This window comes from Amphibalanus amphitrite, unplaced genomic scaffold, assembly GCF_019059575.1.
Source record: "Amphibalanus amphitrite isolate SeventyFive unplaced genomic scaffold, NRLGWU_Aamphi_draft 001812F_arrow, whole genome shotgun sequence".
NCBI classification, from domain to species: Eukaryota; Metazoa; Arthropoda; class Thecostraca; order Balanomorpha; family Balanidae; genus Amphibalanus; species Amphibalanus amphitrite.
This window is the reverse complement of record NW_024883305.1, coordinates 82-13,941: the sequence shown is the minus strand read 5'-3', so window position 1 is coordinate 13,941 and position 13,860 is coordinate 82. Positions and strand designations below refer to the sequence as shown.

The following is a 13,860-nucleotide window of genomic DNA, read 5'->3' as shown; positions in this document are numbered from 1 at the left end:
TTGCGTCTTTTGTGGATATTGCCAGCTAATTTAGCTAGGTTCATAGAATGGCACATTCATTGTCATATAATGCAAATTTGTCTTGTGCCTTACCAGACAGGTGACATTTGCCTTTTTGTACGGGCCATTTATTTCTTAAAAAGGTTATTATGAATTGTTTTATGATCCTGTTGCCAATATGCTAGTTGGTAAGTATGGTAAACCTGACATTATAGAAGGTTTCGCAAACCAAAACGAAGTGCATTCAGCTGAATTGCGGAAATGGAAATATTTGTTTTTGAATTGTTGACACAGTTAAATTGACTTTCATTTGAAAGCTGTAAACTTTGAAGCTTTACATATTTCTCACTGTCCGGAAGCCCCGAATTAAGCCTGCAGGGCACATAGTTTGCTACTCTGATCGATGTGCTTGTTATGCCCAGTTTTGATTTGATTTGCGATATGGCCGAAAACAAGTCTGCAGTTAGGCGTCCAGATATCTGAGAAGCTCCAAGTTAAACGACCAGCCGTGCTGGCACAACGCAAATCAGCGAAGTTAGGTTACACAAAGTCGAACACGCTGCATTGGCTTACAAACATATACATATATTGAAAAAATATGTCCAGGATATGTTTAGGAAAACGGTTCATTAGCCCTCGCCCCACTGGGGGGGGGCTATTTATAGCCCCCCCCTCCCGTTTTTCGGCAATAACTTCCAAACCGCTTGACGTATCGACGCCAAACTTTCAGTACCTTAGGCTGCATCAATTTGACACCTTGTGTCAAAATTTGAACTTCGTAGCTACCATAGGTCGGCCGGAAATGACGTCAGAGTGACGTCATGTTCGGCCGATTTCGACGCAAAACATTGAACCACGGCAATCGCTCCCAAGGGCTCAGATTTTAAGCTAGATCCAATTTCTTTGCATGGGAGGACTCAGAATAGACTGGGCTATCAAACTGCTATCTCGGATTTTCAAAATTTTGAAAATTTCGAAAATTTTGTAAAATAAAATTCAAAATTTACATTTTTACATTTTTTCCAAAAAGTTTTTGACTTTTCGAAAAAACCGGAATATATGTGATAGAACGCATTATTATGACTAACTCTAGCAAGTTTTACCTAAATATCTTCAAAAATGGCCAAGTTATACGCATTATTGCAAAAAAATTCACAATTATCAATGTTTCAAATCAATATTTCAGTACGTATTTGACATCGTACACCAATATAAATGGCACCATCGTGTTCCTGAGCTCAAACTGCATCCAATAGACACCTTTTTTGCTGAAAAATTATAACTTCAAAATTTGACCTTTTTTGACCTGAAAGTGACCTGACCTAAGCTAAATTCGACTCAAAATGACCTCGAATGACACAAACGACATCAAATTCGAAATCTCTGACCTAAACGGACCATAAAACATGTGTCACGTGACCGACGCATGATATAATATTTTCGTGACCTGTGATGACCTGACCTTGACCTGAAAATCAAAGTACAAGTTTGGTACCCTCAGGGTAACAAGAGCATCTGTTCCCGAGTGTGTGATCCAAAAATGAGCCTGTTCTGACTTGTAAGACAGCGGCCAGAGCCCAAAACGTGAACAAGCCAAAATGCTAATAATTTTTACTTTGACCTGACCTGTGACGTCATCGGTGACCTCGAGGTCAATGAAATTAGGTTTCGCTCGACAGTTTTTCCGGGGCTATCAGACGCCGTTTGAATTTTGACGATCAGCCCAGTAGTTTCGGAGTTAGGAGGGGGGGGGCTATGAATAGCCCCCCCCCCCCCCCAGTAGGGCGTGTTATACACAGACCCCAGTGGGGCGCGGGTTAGGCGACAGTGCAATAAAGAAGCAAAAATGTGTTTGTGTCTTATGAGTAATAATCCACATGTGTCACATGTTTTTATATATGCACACCGTTCCATTCATCCAACTATTCTACATTGTCACATTTGCCGCACGTATGTTACATTTACAATGTCGATTCGTGAGACGCCAGCTAGCATCACTAGCCTCCCATTTCACCCCCTGTTCATCTATTTCTCGGTGTGACTGTCACCTACACCCTCACCAGTGTCAACTGTGCCATGTCATACCAACATTGATAACCGATACGGGGCGCGGTACGGTTTGTAAAACCGGCCAGGCCCAACAAAAGCGGCCGGCCGCAGTCCCCCCCCCCCCTACCCACTCCCCGGGTCTGGCAGTCCCCCACCCTGCACAGGCCGCCTCAATAGCCGGACGATACACACTGGTCGGAAACGCTCCAGCGCGAGGCCAGCGGCCTTTCCGCAAAAGTTTTTTGCTTGTTATTCCACAACTAGTGAAGCAAACTTCATAAAACTTTGCATACCTTCTCTGTCATATGTAAGCTATCATTTGGATGTCAAGCACTAAATATATGACGTGAATCTGTTAAGTTATGACGTCATAATTAAGTATAATACAGGATCTAGCACCACTTTAAGTCAACAAGGGAAATTGGGAGCTGCTATTCGGGCACCGGGAATGGTTTCATGCACTCCTTGCAAGGTCCAGTGCTTGACTTAAGCATTGTTGACTTTGCGTGACGTCATTTATGACGTCACTAAGGCCATGTAAGTTTTTCGTCAATAACTCCTGATCAGATGGAGCTAGAGAGTCGGGAAAGCCACCATTGGACTCAGGAAGACCTGCCGAATCGAATGATATGCGATATGACTTCCTTCAACCATTTTCGTGACCTGAGGGGCTCTGACCTGACCTTGACCCGAGGTTAACACCTTAACCCTCGCCGGCACAGGGGGGGGGGTTGATGCAACCCCCCCTAAGGTTTTTCGCGAATAACTCGCGTAAAAAGCGGTCGATCGCGACGAAACTTTCAGTACCCTCGCATTGATCAATTTTACACCTACCCTGAAAATTTAATGACCCTGACCCCAATGACCTTTGACCTGTGACCTCTTTTCCGTGACCATGTTTGGCCGAAATCGCGATTCGGCGTATGTCGGCTCGCATTAGCTGCGCGTTTGCAAGCTTTTCGTGGTTTCAGAAGCTCAAACATGTGATTTGATGTTGCTCCCATACATTAGGATGGGTGTCAAGGTCACCTGAAGGTCAGGTCAGGTCATTGACCTTTGGTGACCTCGGGTGACCTCGGTTCACTTTTTCGAGTTTTACATGTTTCTAGGCTAGTTTTTGGAGCTGAATTTTAATTTAGCAACCATTTGAACATTTACGAAGTAGTTTTGGCGCCTTCGTAACATGTTACGAAGCTGTCAGAGGCGGTTGACACGTATTACGAATACCCGTCACAACCCCTACCGGTTGACCTGACCTGACCTGACCCGACCTGGTCTAAATGCTTAAAGACATCATCTCTGATCAAAACTAATACAATATTCGTGATCAGCACCCCGGAAAACCACATAGCAGCCACAATTTACGACTTTCTAACAGGTTCCGATTTTCCCGGTTTTCGGGTCATTGACCTGACCTGGAAGGTCACCTGATGACCTAGGACCTTAAAATTGGGTATCATCGGCTTCCTCTCGTAACGGGCAACACGCTCGTTTTTTCCGCGAGGCTCTAGCTCAATCAGGGGCCAAACGCGAGAGGGGGGAGTCGTACCCCCCCCCCCCCTTGTGCCGTCGAAGGACGCAAAATGGCCTGTGCCGGCGAGGGTTAAGTTGACTTCACCCGACAGTGTGGCCAAATTGGTGATGTTGCGGGGAAAGTCGCCCCCAATGAAAAGTATAATGACATCCTCAGAAATTTTAAAATTACATCATCACAACGTTTTTGTTGTGAAAGCATACCTAGTGAAGGAATAAAGACTAAAAATGTTCCAATGTACGATTCACACCGTCATACTCGTACTGTCACGCTTGCAATGTTTTTTCATCTTTGATGACAATATTTGATTTTTTTTTTACTTTCCACCAGAGCTTGACGTCAGGTATAGTTTTTCCACATAACTTGTAAAAACTGCACCTAAAATGACACTGAAGACGAGTTTTTTTTTGAAAATAGTGACATCCTCATACAACTTTTTTATACATCCTCCCCCTAACGCTAAACCAATTTGGCCACACTGTCACCCGAACACCAAGTATAGCATTCAACGCGCCTGAGCTAGACAAACACGATTATGCCAAAATCGCGGCAGTGCGACCATTTTTGGCAAAGTAATTAGGGGAAGTTGGGGGAACGCCGAAGACTTTTTTTCTGACGCCCGTAGCACGCAAGGTAGACAACATAAGCTATTCTTGTTGGCGTCATTCGAGAGGCCAGTCTTTTGCCTTTCAAACATACCAGGCGCATTTGATGAATTCGCATACCGTTAAGCGCACAAACTAAAAATATCAAAGAAGTGACTTTTTCGGCGTTGCCCCGGACTGCGGGGAAAGCCGAAAATGGGAGAAATGATCTACGGGGAATGCCGACATTGATGTTTTGCCATTTTATCTCAAACTTTATCCAGAATTGATCAAAGCTGACACGCGTTTTAAGAGCTTGAGGACGCGGTGCACACTGGAAGTTATAATTGTGTGATATAATAAAAACATGCCAGGTAAATCATTCCTTATAGGTAACAGGCCGTTGTGTCGGTTGAAAGTGTAATTTGTGTGACTAAAAATACGCGTTGCTATTCTACAGCAGTAAAGTCCACGTAGCGTGCTTTTAACACGTGCGTAATCGCACGTTTTCGGCATTACCCCAACCTGCCATACTTTCATTTGCAGGCCCATAACTTTTCAACGTGCTGTATAAATTTCAAATAGGCAGCACACTTATGCAAAGACATGCTAAAGATTACTTGACCGAATTGGCCAGACAAACGGTAGCATAATGAGTAAGAAATGCAGCTTCAAAGGCGCATGTAGTACAAGGGAAACGTACCTTGAAAACGCTCTTGGCGCCCTCACAGTCGAAGTATTCCGAATGACGACTCGTAACAAACATGCGATAATTGTAGTCACTTAAGCTTCAGAGCATCACTGACAGGTGGCATCCATGTCTTACGGTTTTCGAAATATCTCGAATTTCGGCTTTGCCCCAACTCCGGCATTGCCCCAACTTCCCCTAACCTAAAACCGAGCCCGTGCCTTGTGGCACTTACCTGACCTAAGAGGTCACTGGCTGACCTAAGACCTTAAAATCGGGTAGTACCTAATTTTTGCGTCTTATAACGGCACACAAGCTTGTTTTTTTCCGCGAGGCTCTAGCTCAACTAGAGGCGAAACGGCGAGGGAGTTGTACCAACCCTCTCCGGTCAATGTAGAAAACCAATCGGTCCGGCCAGGGTTAAATACCGGAATTGTGATCTAATGTAAAGAGACGGCCCAAGGTAACCCGACGTCAGTGACAGGTGTCCTATATTTGCAGCGTCTTATATTCACGAAGGCTTCAATTTCCACTTTCTTCAGCCGAGTGATGGTTGTCAATAGCAAGGCTCTCTAAATGCAAGCCGTAATCGCCACGCAATATGTGGAAGGCTTTTGATGTCAATACATACATAAATGCATACATAAAACGCGCTTTTCACAAAATTCATAAACTCAAGCGCATCTGTTTTTAATGACCAGTCAACTACGCATGGATGCGTGCAGGCCACACAGGTCAGCGTAAGCCGGGCGCGGCGGCCGAGCCGAAACTGGGGCGGGGCGGGCGGTAGTTGGGTAGGAAGAGCGGCTCCTGCAAATTTTGCGCAAATATGCGCAGTTAGCTTTTATGTTGCCCTGGTGTAAATTTAAATCCTACTTCATCTCACAAAAAATCAGAGTGGAACTAGATGGGACTACCTGTTGTTTCCTTACCTAAACTTTGCAGTTATATTCCAGAATCACTGTAGAAGAGCCTTCATAAAAAAGCTATAGTACATCTTAGTTAGGGAAAAAGTATACCAAAAATTTTGCACTGACCAGTCGGCAACTTCATAACGAACATTTTGATGCATAATATGTGGGATTTCAATTTAATGTCTGTCAGCAATAAGACTCTGAATATCCGGCTCAAGAAACCTCTTGCTCCGCGTCAGTTTCCGAGTTCTGGAATACCCCATCTTCGGGGGCTGATTACAGCTATTTTTAGTCACCCGGATTAGTTTTTTTGGCCTAAGTATAATAATTTGATCAATTTCAAATCGATCTATATAAAAAATCATCCAAAACTCCGGAATCGCCCATGGCCTCTCATGAGGGCGTTTCCGACCAGTGTGCGATAGAGCGATAATAGCCTACCCCGGCCCGGCCGCCGTCTGACACTGCTACCGACTATGGCCGGCCACTGCAGGTCCATCCACTGTCCTATCCAGCTACCGCCGCCTGGCCACTGCAGGCCAGGCCACCACGCCCGGTCCGTCTGGTCCACCGTCCAGCACCCACCGCGCCGTGGAAAGGGAGGTGGCCGCTGGCTCTGTCTGTCTGTCTGTCTGTCTGTCTAGTGTCTGCATGTATGTCTGACAGTTTGCTATATGGCTCACTTTTACTGGCTGTAGGCATGTGCTGACCATATGCCATCTGCCCGGCCTCACTTTATCACTTTTTGCCTCTTCAAGGTGACTATGGTGTGCGTGGCTGTATGTGGTTTGTGGACTGTGGTCGTCATTAGTGACGTCGATTTGGGAAAATTGTGATACCGATACGAAATCAAATATCAACAGGAACCGTGGGCATATACTGAAGCCGAACCGACTTGGAAATATCAGGGAAATATCAACTTTTAACGAAATTCACAGCCTCTTTTACATTACCTAGCGAGGATTCAAAATACCAACGAAATTCCAAATATGTTAGTCTTGAAATACCAAATACCAGGTTGATATCGGTTTGGTATCGGTATACCAAAAAGTTGGTATCCGATTGACGTCTCTAGTCGTCACATAAAATGAACGACCACTGAGTGCACTGAGTTGTGAGTAGTTGGAGTGCATTAACACCTCGTACTTAAGTAAAATACTACCCTACAAGCGTCAATGCCTGCGTCTTGACCTGTTTTAGCGAGCTGATATTGATTTATACAATGCATGTAAATACGCAATACGCATTGGTTTGTTTTGATCGTAAATGATTTACTTGTAACCTTGAATGAGACACAATGTTATTAAATACACTTTGAAACCCAAGATTTCCGGCCAAAGCGTATGACAGGCGGCTAGAGAGACCCTTAGTGAACTCATTACCTAAATGAGGCATTTAAGGTAGTGCAGGACTTTGCGCTGCGAGTGCCTTTGAGACCACTAATGGTTTCTGCCGGACATAGTCATTTTTGCATCCCTACAAAAACATATCCGCCGAACAGACAATCTCATAATCAATATGATTTTTGAAGATAATGCAATTTATATAATGGCAGGTTATCGAAGGACGACATATTTTAATTTTTTTCTGGTGTCTTCTCTGCATCCTTGGTGATACCATCAAATGAGACGCATCGCTTGTGCATAGTAAATAAAATGGCGATGCTGCCTATAAAGATGAGCTCGGCGGAGACTATACCATTCGATTACTGTGGGTCAGGTCACCCGATCTCATGCCAGGCCATCCTGAAAGTGGAAACGTCACAACATGCAGGCTTGCATTATTAATGAATGGTGGCAGGCCTCAGCCCACGTCCGCTTCGAACCGGATTCACAATTCACCCCAGCGGGCATCGTTGCTTATTCGTTGAAAGTACATTCATGCTCAAAGCTTTATGTTTTAGACGGGTAACGCCGTTTATAATAGTCGTTCTAACCTCTGCTGGTAAAAACCACGAGGAAGCGGTTCATGGGCGACTGCATTCCCACCAGGTCATGCTGCCGAACCGCTGCAGTTGCTGCAGGCAGGTCGTTAGTGTACAGGGAACTGTATTATTCTGATAATGGCGCTTTGATAACGGCCTCTATGTATGCAGTTGACTTAACTATTACATTTATTGCATCGTGGCTCAACATACGATGTTTAATAAATGTATTTGCTCATGAAAACATACATACGATGCAAAAATGCACCGATACGTAACGTTTGAAATGCTTAATATATGTTATAATGTGTTGATGATGAAAAGACTTGTTTTGTTATTTTCAGGTGAGAATGTCAATAGCATACGGGCTCCGGGTGAAATGTGTCCTTTTTGGTCAGAGCTCACGTATAGAAAATTATGGTAATTACATGGAATATTCAAATCTGTATAAACGCTGACGGGTTTCGATGCTTTATCAGGGCGTTAACACATTCACATAATCGGCGAATATGTGATGATGGGTTATGCGAATGCGTCAACATGCTATTGTGCATGTGTTAGTGTGATGATAAAGCATCGGAATGCGTCAGTAGCCGCGTTTACATATAGGGCTAGTTGCCAGATAGTGGAATTCCGATAACGAGACATTTATTCCACTAACGAGACATTTCAGGCACATTCCGCTGGTTCTGACGACCTATCTGGCGTTCTGGCCGGATAGGTCGTCAGAACTAGCGGAATGTGCCTGAAATGTCTCGTTAGTGGAATAAATGTCTCGGTATCGGAATTCCACTATCTGGCAACTAGCCCTATGTAAACGCGGCTATAGTGTTGTCGCTGTGGCTTGGACACTTTTCAGCCACCACAATTCCGTACCGGTATCACCGTATCTGCGGGTAACATTAGCGACAAATGAGATCCTCGGACCAGTGTTCGCCACGGGCCGGGCCAGCCCAACGGGCCATGGGCCGGGCTGGGCTACGGGCTGGGCCGGGCCCCCAAATATCATTAGTTAACGGGCTATGGACGGGCCGGGCCAAGAGCTTTGTGCACTATGGGTTTTGCGACTAATGTCAATTTAAGAAAATTTGGAAACTGATGCAAACAAAACCCACTGGGAAAATACAAAAACTAAACCAAATTTAAGCAATGTGAAAGAAAACCTACTTGATATTGAATTTTGGGAATCTTGAGAATTATCCAATATCACATCATGTCACACATAGGAGGGTTTTCATAAAAATTCCGCAACCAAAAAGATCAGAGAATCTCTAGCATCATTAGTTTGTTAATAAAAGTTAAAATGTAGTCATCAAAATAACTTACTTAGCACTACAACTCCAAAAACTAAGAAGCCACTCAACAATGATGGGCTACAGGGCTACATTAAGTTTAACACTTATATATGGCGATAGTGAGACAATTCCAACACAGTCTTTTTTCCTTCACCGACGGCTTTTTAACGAACAGAACCTTAAAAGGATACTCACAAAACACACTGTAAGTAACGAGGAATTCTACAGAGTATTTCGCGATGAAAGCTTCTTTAAATGTCCATAAATTTGTCAAAATAAATCACAACAAACCAGCCCCCTCTCAACAAAATTTGCAATCATGGCGGCGGCCGCGGCGGCGCTATGTTTATGTGGCGGCATCTAGGTAGTATAACAACAGTATATCAAATAAATACGTTTTTTAAGTAAGTATCAAGGTGAAAAACAAAATTAAACAAATAAAAAATAAAACTTTAATCACGAAGTCTGAAAACTCGAACGAAAAACAAAACAAAAACTTGATCATATATGTTTTATTATACAATTGGTCAAATTCGCTACCTGCCGCAGCTGCGACAATCAAGAAGTGTTCGCTTATTTTCAATTGATGATGATGATGCGTAAAAGTCGCAAAAGTGCCCAATGACATTTCAAGCTTACCATGTTTTCTGCTTACGCTGCTAGCGATATCCATATCTTGAAAAGAGCCTAACATAAAATAGCAAGGAAAGTAGCAGATAGTTGTCCACAGAGATTCGGTTGACACGTGGGCATGAATTGAAAATAGATTAAATCAGTTTTGCTGATAAATGGATGGATTTTATCTTTTTTTGGAAGACAGTGCTAAAGTTAGTGTCACCTATTTTGTATGCTTTCTCAGGCTTTTGATATTGCAGCATCTTGATCTATGGAGTGAATTTAACAGCAAGGTCAATCCCAGACAGATTCATCATTCATCAATTCCCATAAGTCAAGCTTTTTTCTGCTGGTAAGTGCTGGGAAGTATAGAGCATGTTGCAAATACTTCCTTCAAGTATGCATTAGAGTCACCAATTTTGAATGATAATGTTCACACACATCAGCTTGCAAGATAACTTTACTCATAGAATGTAGTTAATATAATCATGTAAACTTTTTATAGGTGTGTAATCATGACCTAATTGACTGAGGTGCTTGCTGTTACTGTTAAAATTTGTGCCATAGGTGCTTGAAATGATTATATTCATTGAAAAGAAGGGAGTCATGATTGCCACGTTAATATTCATGCAATTTGAATTGTTCTGAAAATAGTGTAATCAATCATGCTTATTATAGCAATAGACTAAGACAATAACTAGATTGCTATTTTTGACGGGCCGGGCCGGGCTGGGCTTGGAATATTTGCCAAGAGCGGGCTACGGGCTGGGCCGGGCTCTGAACCCATGGGCCCGGGCCGGGCTGGGCTGGGGATTTTGGGGCCCGTGGCGAACACTGCCTCGGACACCACTGACCTGATCGTTGTTGTCCGGTATCAGGTAACGTCGCACTTGCGTCAACGCGTAGGCCATGCGCGCATACGCCTCGGCGGGCGGGGCGAAGGCGACGATTTCCACGTGCAGTTCTTCGTGAAGGTGGGCTGTTCGCGGGTGGTTGGACTTTCTCATCTCCTCCTCCTGGGGGCCAGCGGACCGAGTCAGTCAGACCAGCGGACCGAGTCAGTCAGACCAGCGGACTGCGTCAGTCAGGCAGTTCAACCAGCGCGTCAGTCAGACCAGTAAACCCTGCATGTCACTCCGACCAGCAGACCGCGTCACAGACAGACCGACCAGCAGCGAGTCATTAGACAGTCTGTCAGTTAGACAGACCAGCCAGAAACCAGTCAACCTTATTTAGTGAGCCAATTAAACAGACAGACAGACAGACAGACAGACCAGCTGACCGCCAAACCGTCAGGCTGGCAAACCGGCTATCAGATCCCGCCACACCGACGTCAGCCCCACCGTTGAACCAACGAGAGACAGACCATCAGGCCTAAGTCAACACACCACCACACCAACTTCACACAGACCATCAGACCGACATCAGACTCCTATCAGACAAACTGTCAGCCTGTCAGCCAGAACAGTCACAATGTCAGCTGCGGTGGGGACTGGTCTTGGGTGGTATTTCCCGGTTGGTTATTTTTAATGCTACTTCCTTGTTCCCTCTAAAGTGCGCTGGGAATAGAAATCCACAAAACGGTTCCAGACGCAACAATTATAGTTAGTATCTGCTGTATTGTGAAACAGTCACCATGGGGATAAGATAAATCTATAGGGATTTAGCGATCTCTAAGAAAAAGTCATCACTGAGTGCAGGGAAACGCTGATGCTGATCTTCCATAACCCAATTCTTATTTCTTTCAAAGCCGCAAATGGAGACGGTCAACAGTTTCAGCAATCTCAAACGGCTTTTTAATCCCCAGAAACCCCAAGTTGATGACAGCGTGGATTTAGCAATTGTTGCAGAATCACGTATTATATTTTTCCAACATGTATGAAATAAATGAAGCATATGGCACTACCAATAGTACTAAAGATTTTTGTCAAGTCATGATGTAAAAATTAAAATAATATTTAGACTCTTCAGCAGAGCCCCAGTAACCAATCAGTGCCTTTTTCGACTTAATTTCACCAGCGCGGTGGTCCTATTGGCTTAATTGCTGGAGGTGTTATCCCGGGGGTCGGAGGTCCCGGTTCCATCGCCTCCCCCTCTTCCCGGACCGTCGACTCCAGCTCTGCGCCACCAGGAGTAGGGCGAGCTTTCACTGCTGTCACGGCCCATAGGGGAGGGATGGAAGAGGAGCAGTGGGATCCGTCCTATAAATAGGGCAATGCGGCCCGCGGAAGTGAAGGATGAATAAAAATGGGAGCCAAGCGATGGGTAGCATCAATATGATTTAAAAACTACGTCAAATAGGAGGATATCTTGCATCTTGTACGTGAATAACTTTTAATTGTGGAATAGGCTAATGAAGCGTCTCCCACTTTCTCCAAATTTTAATTATATCTGATAATATCTTACCATAAAGCCTTTCAGTTAACTCACCATTTCAATTTCCCGTGATGTATTGGTGGGAATTATTCACGGTGATGCTTGATATGCATTCTATCCTGCGTGCTGGCTAAGCGCCAGACCACCGAGAGCGAACTCCAAACATTTTCAATCTGGTCTAAACATATCTTTATTTCCAAACAGCAGCCCAAAATGATCCCGATTTAAAGTCTTACGCTGGTATCTCTTCACGCCAAGGCTGAAAACTAAGGCTAGCTTTGCGATAGGTAGAAGGCAAACATTGACGCTGAGTTTCAGGTGAACTTCTACTCACCGATGGCACTCACTAGCGGCAGATTGGAAAGTCATCTTAACGGGAATGTTCTACGATAAAGCCAAATGTGCGGCCCATCCATCGAGCCATTCAGCTCGCGGGGAGACGCGCGCGTCTGGGTGAACGCCGTGGCTCGGCTGGCGCCGGGCTGGTGGTAGGCTGTGCCGCAACACATCGTCGTGCTGCGGGACAGTCTAACTACCGGCGCTCCGCCGCGCCAGCCACAGTCTACCGATGCACTATGACTACGCCATACGTTCAGCAGCGTATGATTATTCATTTGTTACCGCAACATTTGTTGTCATTAAAAAAGATCGACATGTGCTCGGCATATGCCTTGACCTGTTTTCACCAGTCACCTTCAAATGAGTAATCTGGTTAAAAGTATCCGGAAAATGAGAGCAATCTGGTAAATGGAACATGAGTCCACGCTGAAAAGTCAAGGATGCAGCTGGGTGTAGGAATTTAATATTTATGGAAGCTGAAACACAAGAGTTTTTTATAATCGCAGAGTTGAGCCGAAACAAATATGTTCCGTTGAAATATCTCACTTATTGCCGTAATTGTAACAAACTTTTAAACATAATAAAAGCATGCGAGTTAAAGCACAATAAACAAAGAGAGATCAGAAACACTCGCTTCAAAAACGAATACATTACTGACCCCCACATTACTTTATCTCACCTTGACTTTGTCTCGCATGGAGCCGCGTCCCAGGATCGCCATTCGGGTGAGTGTTTCCTCCTGGAGCCGCTTCAGAGAGTTGCCCTTCGGGCCGAGCAGTTTACCGACAAAGTTGAACTGAAACGCACCAAAGGTCACCCGGTAGTGCGGCGTCGCGCACAGCCTCTATGGACCTGCTCAAACTTGGTCGTCTGAGGAGTACAAAGCCCGGCCAACTGCCCAACTGGCTAGAGAGGTCATGTGTACGTACTGCACGATGCTCGCACAGAAAAGCATTTTATATTTGATTTTGGATCTATATATTCATACCTCAGTTGAGGGTGAGGAGAAACATTATTACTAATGCGTCAAGTTTAAAGAGGCATTAAATTGCACATTTTTGATGGGGCTTTGAGTGTAGGTATTTGTATTGGTATCTAGTAGATCTTTGTTCTTGGACCCAGACAGCATTATATGTCACCATTTTCAAACAGAGGCAGGAAACATGCCAGCATTACTGCCATCGTTTCGCTCTCAGTGCTTATCTGACATTGTCCATCGTCGGCATTGCGCTCTAGAATTTATCGGGCGAAGTCATATCAAATTATGTGTCAATAAATACCGCTGATCTTAACAGGGGGTCCTCAGCACAGTTCATCAGCCTCCTCATGTCCCCCCCCCCTCCCCGCCCCCATACACAGAACAGGTAACCAGTCCAAACAGTGACCATCCCATGTGGGATAACTCGTATGCCTCGGCGCCGGGTAGTCTGGGCATGGATCTGGGCCTGGTGCTCTGCTCAGTCAGCCGGGGCGCAGCGATCCAGCCAGCTCCGAGCAATGGCAGACCCTTGCAGCGTCCAGCCTCGCCACCATATGGCGCCG

At 44.8% G+C, this 13,860-nt stretch overlaps 1 protein-coding gene across 1 annotated transcript in view; it reads right to left on the bottom strand.

The window, feature by feature from the left end:
* The window catches only part of LOC122375296 (KH domain-containing, RNA-binding, signal transduction-associated protein 2-like), a 37,815-nt gene extending 24,531 nt beyond the window's left edge, over nucleotides 1-13,284 (bottom strand). The window contains exons 1-2 of the mRNA XM_043354599.1: nucleotides 12,998-13,284; nucleotides 10,458-10,619 (exon numbers count right to left, since the gene is read on the bottom strand). Of these exons, the coding sequence (XP_043210534.1) occupies nucleotides 10,458-10,619; nucleotides 12,998-13,039 (204 nt within the window). The 5' untranslated portion in view covers nucleotides 13,040-13,284. The remainder of the gene's footprint in view (nucleotides 1-10,457; nucleotides 10,620-12,997) is intronic.
* Between the last annotated feature and the right edge of the window lie 576 nt (nucleotides 13,285-13,860).